Here is an 18,325-nt window from a genome sequence, read left to right on the forward strand (position 1 = left end):
GAGAAAACAGGTGATAGGTAAGATACAGTTTGACTGTGACAGCTAAAATTTATTTTCATGTCCACTCAGATTTCTTTTTTTTCCCAAGAATTTTGGGAATACTTTTACACAAACAGAAATACTCCACAACAATGTAAATGCTAGAGGCACTTTGTTACTACTGTTAACATATTTTACATTTGTTCTGAGTTTTAAGACAGACATGATCTGGCATAATAACAACTGATGTGATACACTGTAACAGTGACTCAGAATTTTTTTTATCTCAGTGTGTAATTAAACAAAAGCTACATTTAAAAAAAACAAAACATCTTAAAACCAAGATTACAATATTAAACAAAAGCACAGTAAACTCTGCAATATGCTTGATGACACAAAGATTGGAAATACTTTATACAGTGAAGATAAACCTCTTTAAATGCACTCAGAATTAGACAGAAATACATCTACTGAGAAACACATAAAACATTAAAGATGATAATTTTGAAGTAAACAATGTATAATATATTGCTCCAATTTCACCCATATTAATTGACCATTTTATTAAGCCTGAATTCGTTACAGATTGAAAGCAATAATTCTACCTCTCTGTTACATATATATTTAAAAATCCCACAGAATATGTTCAGGTTCATAATCATCTGGATATTTAGGGAAAAGACAAAGTTAGAGGCAAGCACTTAAACAGCTGTAAGAAAAAGATCAAAGAAGATTATATATTCAGGATTTCCACAAAAAATGCTTCCAAAACACTATGACCAATAAAAATACAGAAATTTCTATTAACTGAATTTTCATGAAATCACAATTTACCATTTTCCCCTAGATTTAATTAGTGTCTCCTTTTCTTGGGTTATTTAAATTATCACTTTTGTTTGCTTCCTATATTAATCAGCTAACCAGCATGACTGTCTACACCTCTAGTTAACTGATTATCAAATACATGTCTTTCTACAAAAAATCTTTGGATTAAAAATACATGTCTCCATGATCACTGACAGAAATACAAATAAAAAAATAATTAACATAGTTAAATTTTAATGTTATGGTTGTAGAAACCATATATAGAATATAACAGAGCAACAGATTTAGAGACACAAGAAAACAAAAGTCATGAAGAAAACCTAAATTAGAAATGTTTAATACAGTGTGATGGAAAAAGCACATAGCAAATATTTTACACACTGTTAATTTTAGATTAAAACTCAGAATAGTTTCTTAAAAAACACACTTGACTGTGTTTTTTGCATACAATAGTACTTAGGAAACATTTTCTTTATCCTGGCAGTAAACTATGCAGTGTATCAGACCAGGTAAGGTGACCCTTTCAATTGAATTCATTTATCAATGGAAAAAGATTAAATGCTCTGGGTTTAGGGTATAATCTGCACCACTAAGTTTCTATGCTCTGATCCAAACAACACTCTGATCATAGCAGATACATTTGCTGAAGTAGCATCTTCTGTTTGAGTTGTGGAACCCCTGCAGTGAGCCTGACCATGGACTGACTGCACCTTGAGCAGCCAGAGGCCTGCACCAAACCCACTCTGGTCTTGGAGCAGGTAAACCAAGTGAGTCATGTCCTGATGGACACGTTCTGTTCTGCATGAGCATAGGGCATAACACACACACCATTCCAATAAGTGCAACAGAAAGAAATCCTTCCAGTTTTTATTTGCCTATTCTCTGGACTACCCAGTCCTGCTGGCAGAGGGGACAGCGATTATTCTGTTTCACCCACAAGGACATGCAGCAATTGTGGAAGGAATGATTGCACTCTCCCCAAACCACTGAAAGAGAAGAAAGAACATGTTCCAGTCACACTCAGCTGTTCAATCAACTCCTACAGCAAGGTTCAAACTATCACTCTCAAATATTTATAACCACTGCAAACTTCAGACAAAACAGGTCATGACTGATTTATCCACTGAGATTGAATTATTATGATCGTCCTGATGATAGTGAGTTCCACCATCAAGCTTTTTACTTCCTTCCAAATACTAAAAAAAGAAATGCATATATTCTTATTTTCTTGTATAAAGTGATTGTATAAACACATTTAGGGATGTGTTCAGCCCAGGAAATAAGTGCAACTATTAAACTTTTTCCCTTTATCTTTCCCAGTACCAAAATAAAGCCAATGCAGTACTGATTCACTATCACTCCAGAGGCACTGTTTGAACTGAAATGTATGATAGCAAGGAGGCACACCTGACACAGTACATAGTCTCAAAATGGGACTTTACAACAGGAGTTATTTGCAGGCTAGTTGTTCTAACACTACAAAAATTGTTATCTGTTATCCATTTACTCCTGAATAGTATTTCAAAACTTTGCTTTTTTTCCTTATTAGCTCACATTCTCCTCACAAGACCACAAGGGTACCAGTCAAAGGAGTGCTGTAAATTATACTTTTTCCTGTCTATCTTAAATACTTAGCAAGCCAATTAAGGTATCTTGAACAGGAAAACCCTCTTCCCATTAAAGCAATCATCAAAAACCCCAGCGGTTTTTTTGAGACAATACGCTTCAAAACACAAAGCTCAACAGCATGCAAAGGTTTACCACTGCTTTAAAAGTTGTCATAAAGGCTTAAAGCAAATTCTTTGAGTTAATTTTCACTATTTCCAATTTCAACACTCAGAATTAAGACCTTCTTTTCCATACACTGGCACTGAAAGAATGATTATGTTTAAACTGGAAGTGATTCCACCTTTGAAAATGAAAAGTGAACAACCAACCCATTGCCTCCATTATCTCTGAATTAAGAGTGGGAAAAATACCACTTTCTAACTCAGACACACATTTATTTCAGAACAGAGGATTTTTTACTTGTACTACCATTGTGCTTTCTGGCATGCACCTCTGAAGAAAAAAACAGCTTTTTCCTACCCACTTCAAAAAGGTACATTATGACCTCAAATATGTTCACAATGAAAGCGACCTAAACCTCTTAGTTGTGTACGTGTTGACAGGAAATTGGAAGCTGTTTTGTTTTACAGCACAGCTGACATGAAAACTGATTTTTTTTATTGCTCAAAAATAAAGCATAAAGTATTACTAATGTAGAAAGATGATACTACGTAGAACAAAACGCCAGTTTACTTCTGAGCATTAATAAAATCAGTATTCCCTTCAAACTTTAAAATGCACCATACTGAGAGAAGCTTCAATTGAAAAACAAGCGAATGAAGTCACTACATACCAACACAATCTTCTTGTTTGTTTTCAGCTTGACATCTAAGACAGGCATCTAAAAGTAAACAAGAACAAACTCAATTTGATTCTCAGGATTCCATCTTAAGAATAGGTTTGTCAGAGGAAAATATAAACTCTAATACAAATTTACAGAGGTAAAAATCTCAAGTTTTGATCTAGTTCAGCCCTTTAACATTAAATAGCCCCCTTAAACTCTAAAACTGTGCAAATTACAATGAAACATATATCAGAAAGAGATCAGAAGGACTCTGAACTCTCCAGCATGTTTTGTTTATTTTCCATTGCTTTGGTATTTTCATAACTTTTGCTGAAAAAAAGCCTTCTCCATTTTGTAGATATAAAAGCCCGCAGATTTGTGCCAAGGCACTCAGGCATATTAAGACCAGAGCAAGCACAAAGCCAAACCCTAATTACAGGACTTTGTTTTTCAGATGTCAGCATTTCCTTTTAAGGAAGTCATTCACAATTTTGATTTTTTAGGCTGTGCATCTTTCACCACAACTCCCACCACCTATTCCTTTTCATAGTGGCTTCCCTTAACAAGTACTTGCATCTTATTTTCATAGGAGTCACACACATACAAATATAGTGGTACATTTGATAATAAATGTTAATAAATACAGAATATATAATTACAAATATTTATCATCTTCATGCACTCCAGTCTGCGGCTTTAGGATTGGATGGCAGCTCCAGGACTCAATAAGATACAAGAGTGACAACTTCCAGGCTTCCCACTGTGCCACACAATACAGTGGAAAACACCTTTGCTTCTCCTTTACCCCAACATGGGGGCTGCCACAGACACTCATGCACATCTTGCACAACAGAAAGTGTTCAACTGTTATGTGAGCAAACACATCTTCATCTCCTCCAAAGAAAATGAACTAGTTTAAACAAGTGTCCTGCAGGTCGAATCTGGCTTACATGTCACTGGTTGGACCAAATTCTCCCAGAAGACAAAACTATAATGTGCTACAGGAATTTAGATTTGACTACTTCTGCAGTCTCTGCCAGATAGGGCCAGTATTTCTGTTTTAGATTGATCTTCCCAGACATTTCTGCTTTTCTCAGGTAATAGAGAACAAAGAGGAGAGAACTCTAAAACAGCTGCCCTTTCTTCACTGAGATAAAAGCAAAACTTTCCTGTTGTCTGTCCCTGTAATTTATATTTCAACATCAGTTAAGGGCCAAGGGGCTGGGAAGATTCAGCCGAAGTGCTTCTACTTGTATCATGGTGTGTGGGAGCCCACTGATCTGGGGTCGCAGCAGAAAGTCACAATAAATCAGCCCCCCTAACGAGCCCTAGAGCTGCAGTTTCAGACAGAAGCAGCACAGAGAGCCAAGGACAGAAACCACTGCCACCACACCAAAGTAACCTGTCTCCACTCCTGCATCCTAACCCCAAGGGGGTCAGACTGAAAGGCTAAGGACAGCAAAGCCAGTCCAGCTGCATCCTGCGCTTCCCAGCTAACACCTGCATTTCTGTCTCCTTCCCTTGTGCATCTAAGACCACACTGGTTGAAGGAGTTAAACCAGCAGAAAATGGAGCCAGCTAACACCTCCTTCCCTGCAGAAGTCAAACTAACCTTCAACAAGTGCCAGTCTGAGTCAGGCACTGCCTCCCACCTAAGGTTACTGCAGACGCAGTGGCTCTACAGGAGCCAGACCCGCTCCGGCAGGGTCAACGCCAAATTGCTAAACTGAAGTCAGTAACGATCAAGTTTCACATTCTAACAATGTGGTTTGTTCCCAACAAACGGTTACTAGATTTTTTCAGATTTTTTTTTTCCTAGTTTCAGATTAAAAGTATTCCCTTGTTCTAGCTATGAAAAAATGTGACTTTCTTTTTAAGTTTTATAATAGCTCTGGGTAAGATTTTGTTAATTTAAGACTTTTTTTTTAGAGTCATGTAACAGCCTAGCTTATAACGGGGATAAATACATTTTCAAAATTATCGTTTATATGGCAAATGAAGCCAATTTCATATTTCCAGAAAGGTCTCTGTTCACCATAAAAAAGCAAATAATCTTCAAAACATGCTTATGTAAAAGAAAGATCAATTTCCCATCACTTCAGCCTGTGCTTCACCTTTCTTCCTCTTGTACACCCTTTTGCAAAAACATTTATGAGGCGTGACAGAATTGTATGTTTCCTCATTTCTGTTAAACCAAATCCTAACTCCATTTTCAGTATCATGGCCCTACAAAAGCGAGGTGCTGTGGAGGGGATCTTGGGTCCCTTGTCCTGCCGAAGCGTTGCACACCCAACTGAGAGGACAGCTACACCTAGGATGACTCAGCCCAATGGTAAAAATTGGGTATGAACACACAGTAAAGGAAGAACTTAAACAGGTTTAGAAGAACCAAGATAAATACCACATTTAACTAAGATGTCAGAAAGAGTAATATGAGTCAACAATGAAGGAGCTTTCAAACAGCCTCTGGATTTCAAAACCAAGTAAATTAATCCCTTACTCAATAGATTTCTCACTATGTTTGCGTGTGTTTAACTGCACCAGTAATCACGCGTGTAAAGTAGTGTAAGACACCCTGGTTTAACAGATTTGAAAAATGAATTTTTGTGTACATCCGTAACTGCTCCGTAAAAAAAAACCCGAACAAAAACCCCTTAACAAAACCCACCCCATAAACAGCAACCCCACGCATGCAGCACTCGGATGAGCTCGGTAAATTAGTGTTTGCGGGATCTGCCCGCAGACGAGCCCCAGCCCTCACGACGAAGGCGGCACTACAAGGGACGGGGACCCGAGTGGCGCGGCGGGGCCCAGGCCCGCGGGAGGCGCGGCCGGGCAGGGGGCACTCGATGCCCGATGGGGCCGCGTGTGGCCCCTGGAGCGACGGCCCGGCCCCCGCGGGGCCCTCCTCCTTCTCCTCCTCCTCCTCCGGGAAGGCGCGGAGGAGGAAGCGGAGGCGGGAGGGATCAGCCCCCCCGTCTGCCGGAAACCGCGTCTCTGCCCTGCGCCCGCCGTGCCCAGGGCGGCGGGCACGGCCCCAGGCCCGGCCCAGGCCCCCCGCCCCGCGGCCATAGCGCCCGGCCGCCGCTTACCCATGACCTGCACCCGGCAAATGGCGCAGGTGTCGCACTCCACGTCCCAGCTCCACATGGCCACCGCATTCCACTTCTTCAGCGAGAACATCTTGTCGGGGGCGCCCGCCTTGGAGCCCGCGGAGCCCGGCAGCGAGTGGGGGGCACCGGGCTCGTCCCCGTCCTCCACATCGGCCATGGCGGAGGGGCGGGGACGCGGCGGCCGCGCGGGCGGCAGCGCCACCCTCCGGCGGCGGCGCGGGGAGGGCCCGCGGGGCGAGGAGCCCCTGCCGGGACACCGGGACACCCGCCGCGCTCAGAGCCTTCAAGCGCCTCTCAGGCTTCAGCAGGACACCCTGCAGGTGCCAAGTTGGCATCGCTCGTGAAGGGTGTTCTCGTCCGCAGCGTGCACGTGAATCTATCACAACTTCACCAGTGGTCTGGGCTGCCTTGAGTACGGGGGGACAACCCAATCTTCCAACTCAACACATTTCCTAAGACTGCTAACAGAATAAGCGAAACACTTCGGCAGTGGTGTGCATCTTGGCCATCTTGGTAATAAAGTGAAAAATAAAATGATATTAAAGATGCTATGCACATTACTCAACTATCAATTCAGACGCACCCTGAACACTATTAAAGAGCATGTGAATAAGGTCTTTGAGCTTGGCTGATTCACACTTCTCTCAATCCACACTGTTCAATTCCCTTTGCCAGCTCCACCCCTTTAACTCCTCATTCTTTTCTGTCCATTTTAAAAACCATCATGGCACTTCTGAAGTTTAATTACTGGGACTAGTTGTAATCCAGAAATCTTAAAATATTTTAAAAAAAATTAAGTACATTTAATTTCTGCTACGTAAAATGTCAACTACCTCTAAATAGAGATTTAAAAAAAAAAAAAAGAAGCCAATCCTGTTGGAGTTTTGGGGTTTTTAGATTGATACAATTTGCCTTGTGTCCCTAACTGATGCAATTCTTTAGTTCTAAGAGCAAACTATGACAGAGATTATAATAGTGTTTGAGTGCTGTCAAACCATCACACATGTGCTGTACGCGATGCAAAGTCAAATATAAACCTGAGATTAGTGAAAGTAGAGCAAATATGACACAGGCACCTTTGACTATCCATATTGCCTTAGAGAAATAGTGATAGCTTCCCACCAAAAAATTATTTTCTTGCTATTTTATCAGCTAAAGAGCTGTGTAAGAAAAATTCCAAGCCATTTTGAGAAGTAGTTCTGGCAGTCTGTAATTAATCTCTCCCCTGCAGCCACACCTGACATTAAGGAGGTGACACATGGGAGAGTGGCACACACCACAACAGCTCTTTCAGAGGGTTTTCCCTAGGTACACTGTCACTGATTTTAATTGTAAATAAAAGCCACATTTTTTCAGACTGGGCATTTGCTCATCTCATTCACTGAAAACATTCCAAACTGAGTATCTGAAAATGAGAACTCAAACCAAGTTCCTTTCAGCCCATCAAGGGATTGTTCAGCTAGAATTAAAGCCAATTGTGTGCTACAGAATGGGGAAAAAAAATAACGTTTGTAATATTAAGGAATTACAAAATATTGCTTTATATTACATAATCTATAATCAATTAAATTTCTGTCATAATTTCAAAGTAATGTTGCAGTGTAATTCATCAATTCTGATTGTCTCCATGTAAAAAATAGTCATTCAAAGCTCCAAGTGTTTGACACCCAACTTTGTACCTGCCCTAAGTGTTCTGTTCATAATCTTACTCCAATTTCAAATGGCCAGTTCTGGCCCCTCAGTTTGGGAAGGACCTTGAGACATTGGAGAACGTCCAGAGGAGGCAAAGAGGCTGGAGAGGGGCTGGGAACACAAATCCTGTGAGGAACAACTGAGGGAGCTGGGGGTGTTTAGCCTGGAGAAAAGGAGACTCGGGTGACCTTATCACTCTACAGCTCCCTGAAAGGTGGCTGTGCTCAGCTGGGGGTTGTTCTCTGTCTCCAGGCAGCAACTGACAGAATGAGAAGACACCAGTCTCAAGCTGCACCAAGGGAAATAGATGTTGGATATTAGGAAAAAGTTTTTACAGAAAGGGGGAAAAAGTTCTAGAATTGTCTGCCCAGGGAGGTGGTGGAGTCACCATCCCTGGATGTGTTTAAAAAATGACTGGATGTGGCACTGGGTGCCATGGTTTAGTTGAGGTGTTAGGGCATGGGTGGGACTCGAGGACCTTGAGGGTCTCTTCCAACCTAGTGATTCTGTGAAAATTATTTTTATTAAAAACAAAGCCTTGACAAAAATGTCAGTTTTATGATAATGCAAAGAACAGTTATGTAAGTATGTGTTTATCTTGGCTAACTGGTGCATGTACTGGACTGCATTATCCCACTTAACTGTTTGTTCTGTCAATAGATTAACATATATCAAAACACTTGGGGACCATCTCAATTTATCTGCTAAAGAAAACAATTTAAGCACACTGTCTCTGTCAAAACTATTTCTTAAACTCTGGTTATCTGTGTCTCTCTGTGCCTCTTTCCCAATAGGAATATGCTACATGGGTCTATTAAAGGCCAGTAGGGCTGAGACTTGGCTACAGTGGGGCTGCCAGAGAAGACGGCACAGGGAACAGCGCTGCATGAGCACACCACCACCTGTGACAAACCACCTGCAGCAGTCCTAAGGGTTTACTGAAGCTGCCAGGTGCAATTGCCAGAATGGAAAACAGACTCCAATGCTGATAGGTACTGTGAAACTGAAGCACGTAGAAGGCATGCAGAAATATAAAGGAAATCACAACAGGAATTAGGGAAACAATGTATTAGTGGAATAAACTGCTTCCATTTTGCACTGGGAGGATCTCACAGGATGGGAAGAAAACACACAAATATATTGCTGCACAGCATAGCAAAGGGATCCCAATACTCCTAAGAATCTATGTGATTGGGCATGAATTTCAGAAAAGTCCAGGAATGAGCTCAAACACTGAGAAGTAGCAATAATTCCAATTCTTAAATGCATTGTGCTTTACTCTTCAAGTGAAACAAAAGAACATTAATGACTCATAATACACAGAAGGGAAATCCTTACAGAAGTTATTAAAAAATAAAAAAACCTTAATGACTTCTGCAAAGGAACCTCTCTGCTTTAATAGAAAACCCTGTGTCACAAGAGACTAAAGAGATCCTGATCTTACTGAGCTGCTTTAATCAAATCTAAACCCTTGGAACTTCTCCGTTCTTCACAAAACACCCTGGGTCATCCATCTCTCCTTCTGCAGCAGAGATTAAAAACCAGAGACACAAAGACCTCTGACTGCTTTATGAAATTCTATACTGTGTTTTTGCTCACTAACTGTTTTACTCTGGAGTAAAACTCAGCTATTACTATTACTTCTGAACAGTGCTGATTTTCAGGTTAGATGTCTATCTCGTATCCATTCTTTAATTTAGAAAACCTGTGAAGATAAAATTTTGCCTATTTTAACTGTAGTTAGCTGTTTGAGAATGGAGCTGCATTCTGACCTGAAAACTGGAAACCAAATTATGTTGTTCTGTTGTTGTTCAGGGGCACAGCCCCCACCTATTTTAAAATATGGACACTTCAGGTAAATTTGTGAGGTAGCACAGTCTGTCTTGTTATTTTTAACATCTCTCTGATATTTGGATCCTGCCCAGTATCAGGATATATTAATAACAATAAAATAACAAACCCTTATAAGTGTCACACCGTGACAGAATGGAAGAACTCAACTGGAATATAAATGAACGACTCAGGAGGAAGCTAGATGAATTATTTTAGTTGTCACAGAAATCAGTGTTTGTTTTGTGTTTCAAAAAGTTCTATCTTTCCTCTTGGACTTTTCAAATTTGCATTGCTGTACAAAGCATAGCGCCTTCTGTTACCCAGTATGGAGGGAAGAGACTGAATTGTAGGTACTTCCCCTTCTTTCATTAAGTACTTTAAAGGTCTGTGGATGAAAGATGCAGCTAATTTTCAGGTCTGTACTACTGCATTACTACAGATCACTTGATTCTTAAAGGGGAGTCTCCCTCTTACTCATTTTGTCTCTGCTCCCTGCCTTTCCCAGGCTTGTTTGCGCGTCCCGGCGCGCAGAGCGCGAGGGCCGAGCTAAGCCCAGAGCTCCAGCTGAGCTCCCAGCAGCTGTGCGGTCAGTGACCTCCGGAGCACTGCCCGGCTGCTGCCCTTGGAGCCTCTGCCCACCTCGCACACATCAGCCGCCCTCCCTCCCTGCTGCCGGACACGCTGCAGCGTGCCCCCACACAGCACGGGCCATCCTGGATCTTCGGAGAAATCAGAGGCAGCGGGTAAGAGATTTTTACCTGTAAGCCTTCAGTTCAAGTCACACAGTAGGTTTACTTTGGCTGTTCTATGATCCATCCTCTCGGCTTTTTTTGCCTGTGTACGAGGAATGACCAAAAATAAAAGATGAAAGTGGGGAACAAATTCACAACCCCTTAAAGCAAACTAATTGTTTGGTCCAATTGTTTGGATTTAAAGTTTCTAAAATCTGTATAATGATTTACATGCTCTTTTTTGGTGAAATTGTTAACTAGACTTCATACAACTGCCATGGCGTTTGCAATAGTAATTATGCTAAAATAATGATGGGCTCAAACACTTAAAAAGCTTGATCATACAAGATTTTCTATGGAACATTGTATTAAGCAAGATGGCTGAATTTTGTTATTTACCATAAACATTTATTAATATAAAGAATATTTTTAAAGCATTTCAGCAAGGTCATGTATTTGCTTTTATTTAAAAAAAATTCACCCTAAATATTCTTACCAAGAATACCTAATTAAAATTCTTAATTTCTGTACCTAATTAAATGCTTAAAAAGCACAGCCCTTCCTGAACACTGTTGCCACTGGATCTTTTTAAAATCTTATTCTCATTGTAAAGCAACCAATTATCAACATTTTTGTCCCTGATTTAGGTACATAAAGTGCCTAAGTAATTTAGCTGAATTATAGGCTATATTCCCAATTCTTACAACTCAGCTCTTCAACTCTGAAATTAATTTTCTTTTTATCATTGTTTATTATGATGAATCCCAGGAATATACAAAATATTTCAACAGCAGTCTCATCACAGCTGGACACAGTATCACTGATACACTCTCCTTACTGCTATTAAAGAATTTCTGGTTTATTTAGTATGCATAAATCACATCAACCTTAGTTAAATATGCTTCTGTAAGTATTTCTAAGAACCTCAAGTAAACTGCATGCATTTCTCCATTTTACTAGAAGTTGCTTGTTACTGGGATCTTACTGGCCTGATTTAAATTTCTTGTGTATGCTCCTTTAAACACAACACAGGATCTGTCCTTATCAAGTGAGTAAACATTGCAAACTTTGTCATACAGATGACCAGGAATTAAGACAATGCATTGTAAAACATTTAGCATACATTTATTAATAGAATAATTTATATTATTAAAGACCTCCAGCTCAACTGTTAACCCAACACTGCCAAGTGTATCACTAAACCATGTCCCTGAGTGGCACACGTACAGATCTGAAATGGGAATGCCCTTTTGGTGCCACAGGTTAGAGAAAACTCAGGTTAGTGGAATGGTTACAGAAGGCAGCATATTAGCAGAAAAAAGAAGGATCAATCTGCTGTAATCATTACAGAACACATGCAATTCTCTTTTTTTTAATGTTCACAGAAAAAAATTTCCTCCTGTATTTCCAACTTCATACTTATTTTCCTCTGCTTTCTAATCTCTGCAAATGAATGTAGTGACCATTCATACTGGGCCTTAATACATCCTACCTCAGATTAATCAAAATGAATTTCAAAATTGCTGGAAGGTTTGCACTGTAACTCCTGACAAAAGCTTCCATGCCAGCAACAAAGGACAACAGGTCAGTTCTCTGCACAAGGAAACAAAACACCTCAGGGCATTAAAAAGTACATGTACAAAACTTCCTTATAAAAAATGTTCAGAAGAGTGGGTGGCAAAAAATTGCCCAGATTACATAAAAAAAACAGATTGAGAAAAGTAAACATCATTTTTTCCATATGCAATGTATTTTAAAGAGTTCTGACAAATTCCACAGCCTGTACTGGCACACAGCACAGGTAATGGAATACAAATCAGTACAATAAGAAAAAAGAGATTCACCTAACCCTAACAACACAGTACCAGCTATCTTTCAACTCAGCAGACTAATCATTACAAACTTCTTAAACACTGTCAAATTCCCAAGGCTTCTCTGCCTGCTCTTACACTAAATGATGAACCAGCATTTATCTCCCCATCCACCAATTTGGAATGCAACAATGCTGCAGATGCCACATCCCCCAGGTCAGTTTTGGTGGGTTCTGCCCCCACCATCAATCAGGTTTCTCTCTTTATACCCAAGTCCTGTATGTAACCTCCATTCACTCAGTTAAATGCTAACATTTTAAACAGCCAGGCCTCACAGGAAACACACAGCTTATCTCAGGTTTGTTGTCATTTATTTCTGAGTTATTCTCAAGCAACGTTACAAAACATTTTAATGTCTTGATAAGAAAATAAAATTTAAATAAAAATACATTCAACAATACATCATCATAAGAACATGAAAACTTTTACAATCCTAACAGAACTAATTACTGAATAACATCACTTTTCTAGACTAATCAAAATGAATGCAACTTTTATTATTAATCATCCTACTTGTACCTAATTAAATTCTAGAACATCTACTGTAGTTTAAAACATTATAAAATGAGAAATCAAATCTTAATGGTCACAAATATTCAATGGCCTTCTGGTTTTTTTTCTCAATATTCCAGTACCAAAGCAAAAAAAAAAAAGTGCATATTATAAAACCCCAACATTGTAAGAGTATACTACTCAATTTTTCATAAATTTTACTTTGAAAACAACAGAAAATGGCTCCAAGGAAGAGGGTTTGCCAGAGAGTTAATTCATATACAACAAAAACCTAATTCTGACACTCAACCACATTCAACTTTGTTTAATGGCAGTTTTTGATTAATGGCAATTAATCTTTACCTTGGCAAAACACATTTATTTGCATTGCTGTATTCTCCCTCAGTTTTAATTGTTGGCAAATAAAAGTCCTGTTGAACACATCAAATGTGTAAAAAAGGAAAAGGCAAAACCAGCTGAGGTGATTAAATGATTGTGATGTTGCAGATCCTAGCACTGAACCCCAGATATTCTAAAATATCTTGGTATTAAACTGAAGTAATTTTAACAAGTTACATTCATTCCAAAGAAATTTCAATCCTGTCTTGCCACATTGCTTCCATTATAGAAAGCCTTCTTACAACAGTATAATAAACGTGTGGTAATTTCAACACCATATTGTTTCAAGCATTGTGGATTTCTAGTAAGTTACATTCCTAATTAATTTGGCCAAATCGTGATGGAAAAAACAAAACAAAACCAAAACTAAAAAAACACCCCACAAAACAACAAAAGGCCCCACAGAAAATGCTTTAAAAATAAAAGTACCACATACAACTCTTATTAAAAATAATATTCCAAGGAGTACCATTGTATTTAATACTGATGAAGCAAAGTTGCCACAGTAATACCTTTGCTTCTTCCTGGTTATATACATATACTGTTTTTTCAGCAGAAAACTAACTTCTCAGACAAAGTGAGCAAAAATTAATCTTACTGAAGTCAGGAATGCCAGTTTAAAATTGTGTTAAGTGGCAAATACGAATCCATGTAACTAAAGATACAAAAATATTCACTGAAGCATTGCTTAAAGACAAAACAGTGTTGATCATTCAACTGATCATAACAAGCAGATACTACAAAGTATCTAAAAATAATCTGGGATAGTCCAGATATCTAAAGTGCTTTGAGTGATTATAATAGAGATTATTTATTAGATTTGTAGTCAAAAGTTGAGCTGGACGTAGTTATTACTTTTTATAAAAAGAAGTTAAATCATACATGGGATGACGTTAATTGATCAGTACTTAACCACAATCTGTTCACACTTAAATTTTTCTATCTGTAGGCAAACCTATTTTAACAAGAATGTTACTACCCTGCATTTCTTTTTAGATTAAGTAAAAACATGTACCTTAAAAAAAGCTAAAGAAAATAGATAGTGGTCTAATGTCACTCCATATATTACTCACTCCAAATGTAAACAAGAGGTACAACGTAAGTTCCCTGATTTCTTCTTTAGTACTTAATAACACAACTAACACTGGTATTTGCTGTCCAGATTATGTGCAGCATACTGCATGGTTCTGTAGAACTTCAACTGTAGATAAATCAAGTCCTGACAACACCTAACACAAGGAAAAAATAAGTCAAATGTATCGAGTGTGAAGCTTCAGATCTTTTCCACATCACAAGACCTTGGGATTTCTATTTAGAGATCCGATTCAGCAGGGCAGGCACTCATGGTAGACTCATGCAAGTGTGCAGTGTATGTACTGAGATGTAATCCAACCAACAAATGCAGTGTGGATTTTCTTCCGTGAAAAAGCTTATTTGTTTAGAAAGTTCTTTCCAATAAGACAACAATGGCAAAACAACGTTTAGATTTATTCACATCTGTCATTTCAAGAACCTGAAACTTCAAGTTCTTCAGCAAAATGAGAATAAACCTTAAAGACCGGATTTCCAAGAAGGTATTTTTCTCTTAAATATTAAATAGATTGTCAACACAACTAGCATTTATGTTCATTCTTAAATATTTTGCAAAAATGCATATAATGAATAAAAAAATGAAAACAACCAAAAAACCAAAACACTCTAGAACATTTCCAGTTTCTTTTTTCATCCAAGTGGGCCAGTTTGTTTTGGTTAGGAAACCTTTCCAACAATCGGATTTTCTCTGCAAAAAACCAAAGTATTACATGTAAATACTTTTAGAGATTAACACTTGCTTTCTAGTTCTCCTCATGCAATTTTAATTTATCAAGCAAAAAACCCCATTTCTACCATTAATTGTGAAATTTAGTGATTTGCAAAAACTTCATTTATTTCACATGGGACTTGTAAATCACAGTCAATTTTTCTGAACAACTTGGATCAAACACTAACCTGAGCAAACCAAATCAGGGTTTGAGCTTTTCTTTTTTTCCTGGTAAATCAATCATTATCGATGCAAAGAAGAAAACTAAAAATTTGCTAGTGGTGTTCCAGAGGCATTAGCCAGGATTGAAGATAATTAAAGAATGTGCTCTGGAACAACAATGTACTCCAAAGAACAGGTTTTTTATCTTCACAAGAAATAGTATTTATCATTGAGTATGGCAAGTGAAATACAAACAGTAAATATGCTACCTGAAAGATATGCTTCTGCAGTAAAACTTTGACAGTTTCATATAACTTGATACTTCAATTATTTAACCAAAGTTTTGAAAAAAAATATTAGAAGGCAGGCATGCTGTTATGGATAAATTTTGTGTGCACTTCAAATGCTAAGTTGCAAGGAAACAAAAGAGTCACTGCACTCACTCACAGGAATCTCAACAGGAACAGATGAATCCACACCAGAAGAACTTGGATCTTCAACAACTGGTAAAAAGCTGCACTACTACAAATAATGTACCTTATTCTCTCCATGTCTGTGTTGTCTAACTCTACTTTCATTATCTCTACCCCAACAAGTCTGGCCTCACCCCCTGATTAGTTTTCTCCAAAATACACATTTATCAATGTCAAAGTTACTTAAGGTACTTACTCACTACCATATTTGGCACTAGATGATCTCTTCTTCTGGTATTTTTCATGTGATTCATTCAGCTTTTCTACTATGTCTATTATCTGCTGAAGTGTATGAAAAGTGGCTACAGAATCTTCTATGGTGAAATTAGAATAATCATCTGGTTCTTTCCGAGGACCTTGATAGACTGCTATACTTCCACAAGCCTCTGCAAAAAACCACAATCATCCCATTGAGAATTTCAACAATTAAAAAACAAATCTAACTCCCATGCAAATGGTAACTCGAACATTCTGAAATGTAAAGTTACTCTGGCTTACACATAAAATGGATTAAGATAAAAGCAGGAGGCAGTATTAATTAAATGTATTTACAATTCTATAGCTTATTTTCTGCTAGCTGTGTTCAGCACCTTGAGCATCCAGGTCTCTCCTCTTCACATTAAGAGAAGTTCAGTGCTTTCTTACAGCAAAACCATGTCTAATATAATTCATCACATGGTAAGGAAAGGAACAACAAAGGCAGAAAAGCACCACCCACAGCTGCAGTTTAAACTATTAAAAATATTACACATATGGAAATTAGAACAATGCCTGATATCTATTGTAAAGAAATGCCAGGAGAACATCAGACACCAGGGCATTTAGAAGATAAAAATTCAATCTCTTTCTCTGCTTTCTATTATTTTCAGGTGAATCGTTAAATTCAGTTAATTGTTCAAATTATATTCTTGGCCTAGAGAATTAGAACTGGGTATCAGTGTAATTTTTAATTATCTTTTCAGTACCTTCCAACTTCTGTAGTTTAGACCTGTTGACAGTGAAAAGTGAGTAAATTCTTTCTGTCTCTCTGTCACCATCAATCTCAATTTGAGTATCAGCAGGAACATCTCTAAAAGGTGAACAAAGACAGGTAATCAATATCAGTAATTCTTGAAAGCAAGTAAAACCAGATTCTTTTTCATTATACATAGCCTTTTAGTATATTTATCACTCATAGAGAGTTTCACAAAACTTAGTATGCAGTTTATATAACCTACCCAGTTAAGGATAAATTTATTTTTATACGAATCACAGCATTTCTTTGTTTTCAGAAATCAGCACCTTCTAAAAAGACATTAAAGCATTTTAGGATGTTATTAATTTTTCTGACATATCTACAAAACCCAAATGATTTGTCAGAATCTACATCCAAGATTATTTAGCTGACTTTCTTAGGGTACTCCTTTAAAACATGTAAAGTTCAAATCAAAAAGTGGTTGTATAAAACAAGACAAACTCATTAAGGAGAGAAGACTTCCAGGCTGAACTTTCTGCAGCAAGCATTTTAATAATTTCACACAGATGATCTAGATGTGTCATTCTGCACTCAACCTGGCATCTGAATTAAACCTATTATTCCGCATGAAGAGACCTAAGAAACAGGACATTTGTGCTTTTCATGCTGAGCAGGTTACCTCCACAGGGTGGCACACAAAGTAACAGAGAAATCCAGCACTTTGTGCCTGACCACTGTGGCTGAATTGGCAGGGAGAGCCTTGCTCCCCCGTGCAAGCCGCAGTGGCTCCCGCAGTCGCGGCCGTGCCCGCGGGCGCTTACGCGGTGCAGCGAGCGCAGCCCTCGGTGCTCTCGGCCGTGGCCTTGCAGCACAGCCAGCTCCCGTTCAGGAAGGCACAGGGGTGGTAAAAGCTCAGCCTCTTCTGGTTGCACCTCGTTACGCGGCACAGAGCCTCTATCCACTCACTGGCTTCTACACAGTTATTTGCTTGGATGTAGAGTGGCTTTTCTCCATGAAGTACTTGAAACATCTGCAGAAGAAACATATTACTCTGCTGAGTACAAAAATCCAGTTACTGAGCAACTTCAAATATGTAAAAATAGATTTCAGTGCTCAGGCAACTCCACAAACTCTAAGACAGAAAGTGAGACTTTTTACCTCTTTCGACTATAGAGAGGAGAAAAGCCCCACCAGAACAGCTCCCTGTGTTCTCATCTAAGAAAGAACCCTTATAAATCAGAACAGGATGCAGCTTCTTTCCTCTTCATCCACATATCTTTAAGTGTGACCCCAGATTTCACAAAGCACGACCTTCATCCTTCAGCAACAGAAGATTCCCAGAAGTGTCTCCTTTAGCCATCACTGGCCTTAGTGACAGCTGTTCTGTTATCACTGCCTCAGGTGTTTGGACTGATGGAAGAACAGAAATAACTGATGTGTTCCAGGGCCAGAATGAGGCCGTGAGCACAGACAGCTGTTTCAGATGATGAAGGGATTGTAGGAAGTTCTCACCAAAAGGAACAAATACAAGTTTGACAACAATAGATTTCTAGTAGTACATAATATACTTTCAAGTGCTTTGCAATAATGTTGTAGTTTTAACCTTC

The 18,325-nt window shown here is 38.7% G+C and overlaps 2 protein-coding genes across 7 annotated transcripts in view; both read right to left on the reverse strand.

The window, feature by feature from the left end:
* Positions 1 to 28: 28 nt before the first annotated feature.
* On the reverse strand, positions 29 to 6,512 carry RNF7 (ring finger protein 7). 2 transcript variants are annotated; one of them, XM_041414329.1, is made up of 3 exons: positions 6,289 to 6,502; positions 3,206 to 3,253; positions 29 to 1,790 (listed from the first exon to the last, which is right to left on the reverse strand). In XM_041414329.1, the coding sequence occupies exons 1-3, from the start codon at positions 6,464 to 6,466 to the stop codon at positions 1,672 to 1,674; spliced, it is 345 nt and encodes a 114-aa protein (XP_041270263.1). In that variant the 5' UTR covers positions 6,467 to 6,502; the 3' UTR covers positions 29 to 1,671. The 2 variants fall into 2 exon arrangements, with proteins under 2 accessions (XP_041270263.1, XP_041270264.1); XM_041414330.1 differs by having other exon boundaries at positions 1,734 to 1,790; positions 6,296 to 6,512.
* Positions 6,513 to 12,730: 6,218 nt separating this feature from the next.
* RASA2 (RAS p21 protein activator 2) overlaps positions 12,731 to 18,325 on the reverse strand; it is a 45,494-nt gene continuing 39,899 nt past the window's right edge. For 4 of the 5 annotated variants that reach the window (XM_041414432.1, XM_041414433.1, XM_041414435.1 and 1 more), the window contains 4 exons: positions 17,540 to 17,748; positions 16,729 to 16,832; positions 15,960 to 16,149; positions 12,731 to 15,107 (listed from right to left, as the gene is read on the reverse strand). In XM_041414432.1, the coding sequence (XP_041270366.1) occupies positions 15,077 to 15,107; positions 15,960 to 16,149; positions 16,729 to 16,832; positions 17,540 to 17,748 (534 nt within the window). In that variant the 3' untranslated portion in view covers positions 12,731 to 15,076. Of the gene's footprint in view, positions 15,108 to 15,959; positions 16,150 to 16,728; positions 16,833 to 17,397; positions 17,749 to 18,325 lie in introns of those variants that run through there. The other variant, XR_005953389.1, reaches the window with a different exon arrangement.

This window comes from Onychostruthus taczanowskii, unplaced genomic scaffold, assembly GCF_017590055.1.
Source record: "Onychostruthus taczanowskii isolate IOZ18803 unplaced genomic scaffold, ASM1759005v1 scaffold45, whole genome shotgun sequence".
Taxonomy (NCBI): domain Eukaryota; kingdom Metazoa; phylum Chordata; class Aves; order Passeriformes; family Passeridae; genus Onychostruthus; species Onychostruthus taczanowskii.

What these genes read in the sequence shown, in the direction of transcription:
- RNF7 (XM_041414329.1), bottom strand. Translation starts at nt 6,466, where the DNA reads ATGGCCGATGTGGAGGACGGGGACGAGCCCGGTGCCCCCCACTCGCTG. An exon ending in TTGCCGGGTGCAGGTCATGG is followed by an intron (nt 3,254 to 6,288) that starts GTAAGCGGCGGC and finishes GTTTACTTTTAG; the next exon opens with ATGCCTGTCTTAGATGTCAA. An exon ending in CAAACAAGAAGATTGTGTTG is followed by an intron (nt 1,791 to 3,205) that starts GTATGTAGTGAC and finishes CTTCTCTTTCAG; the next exon opens with TGGTTTGGGGAGAGTGCAAT.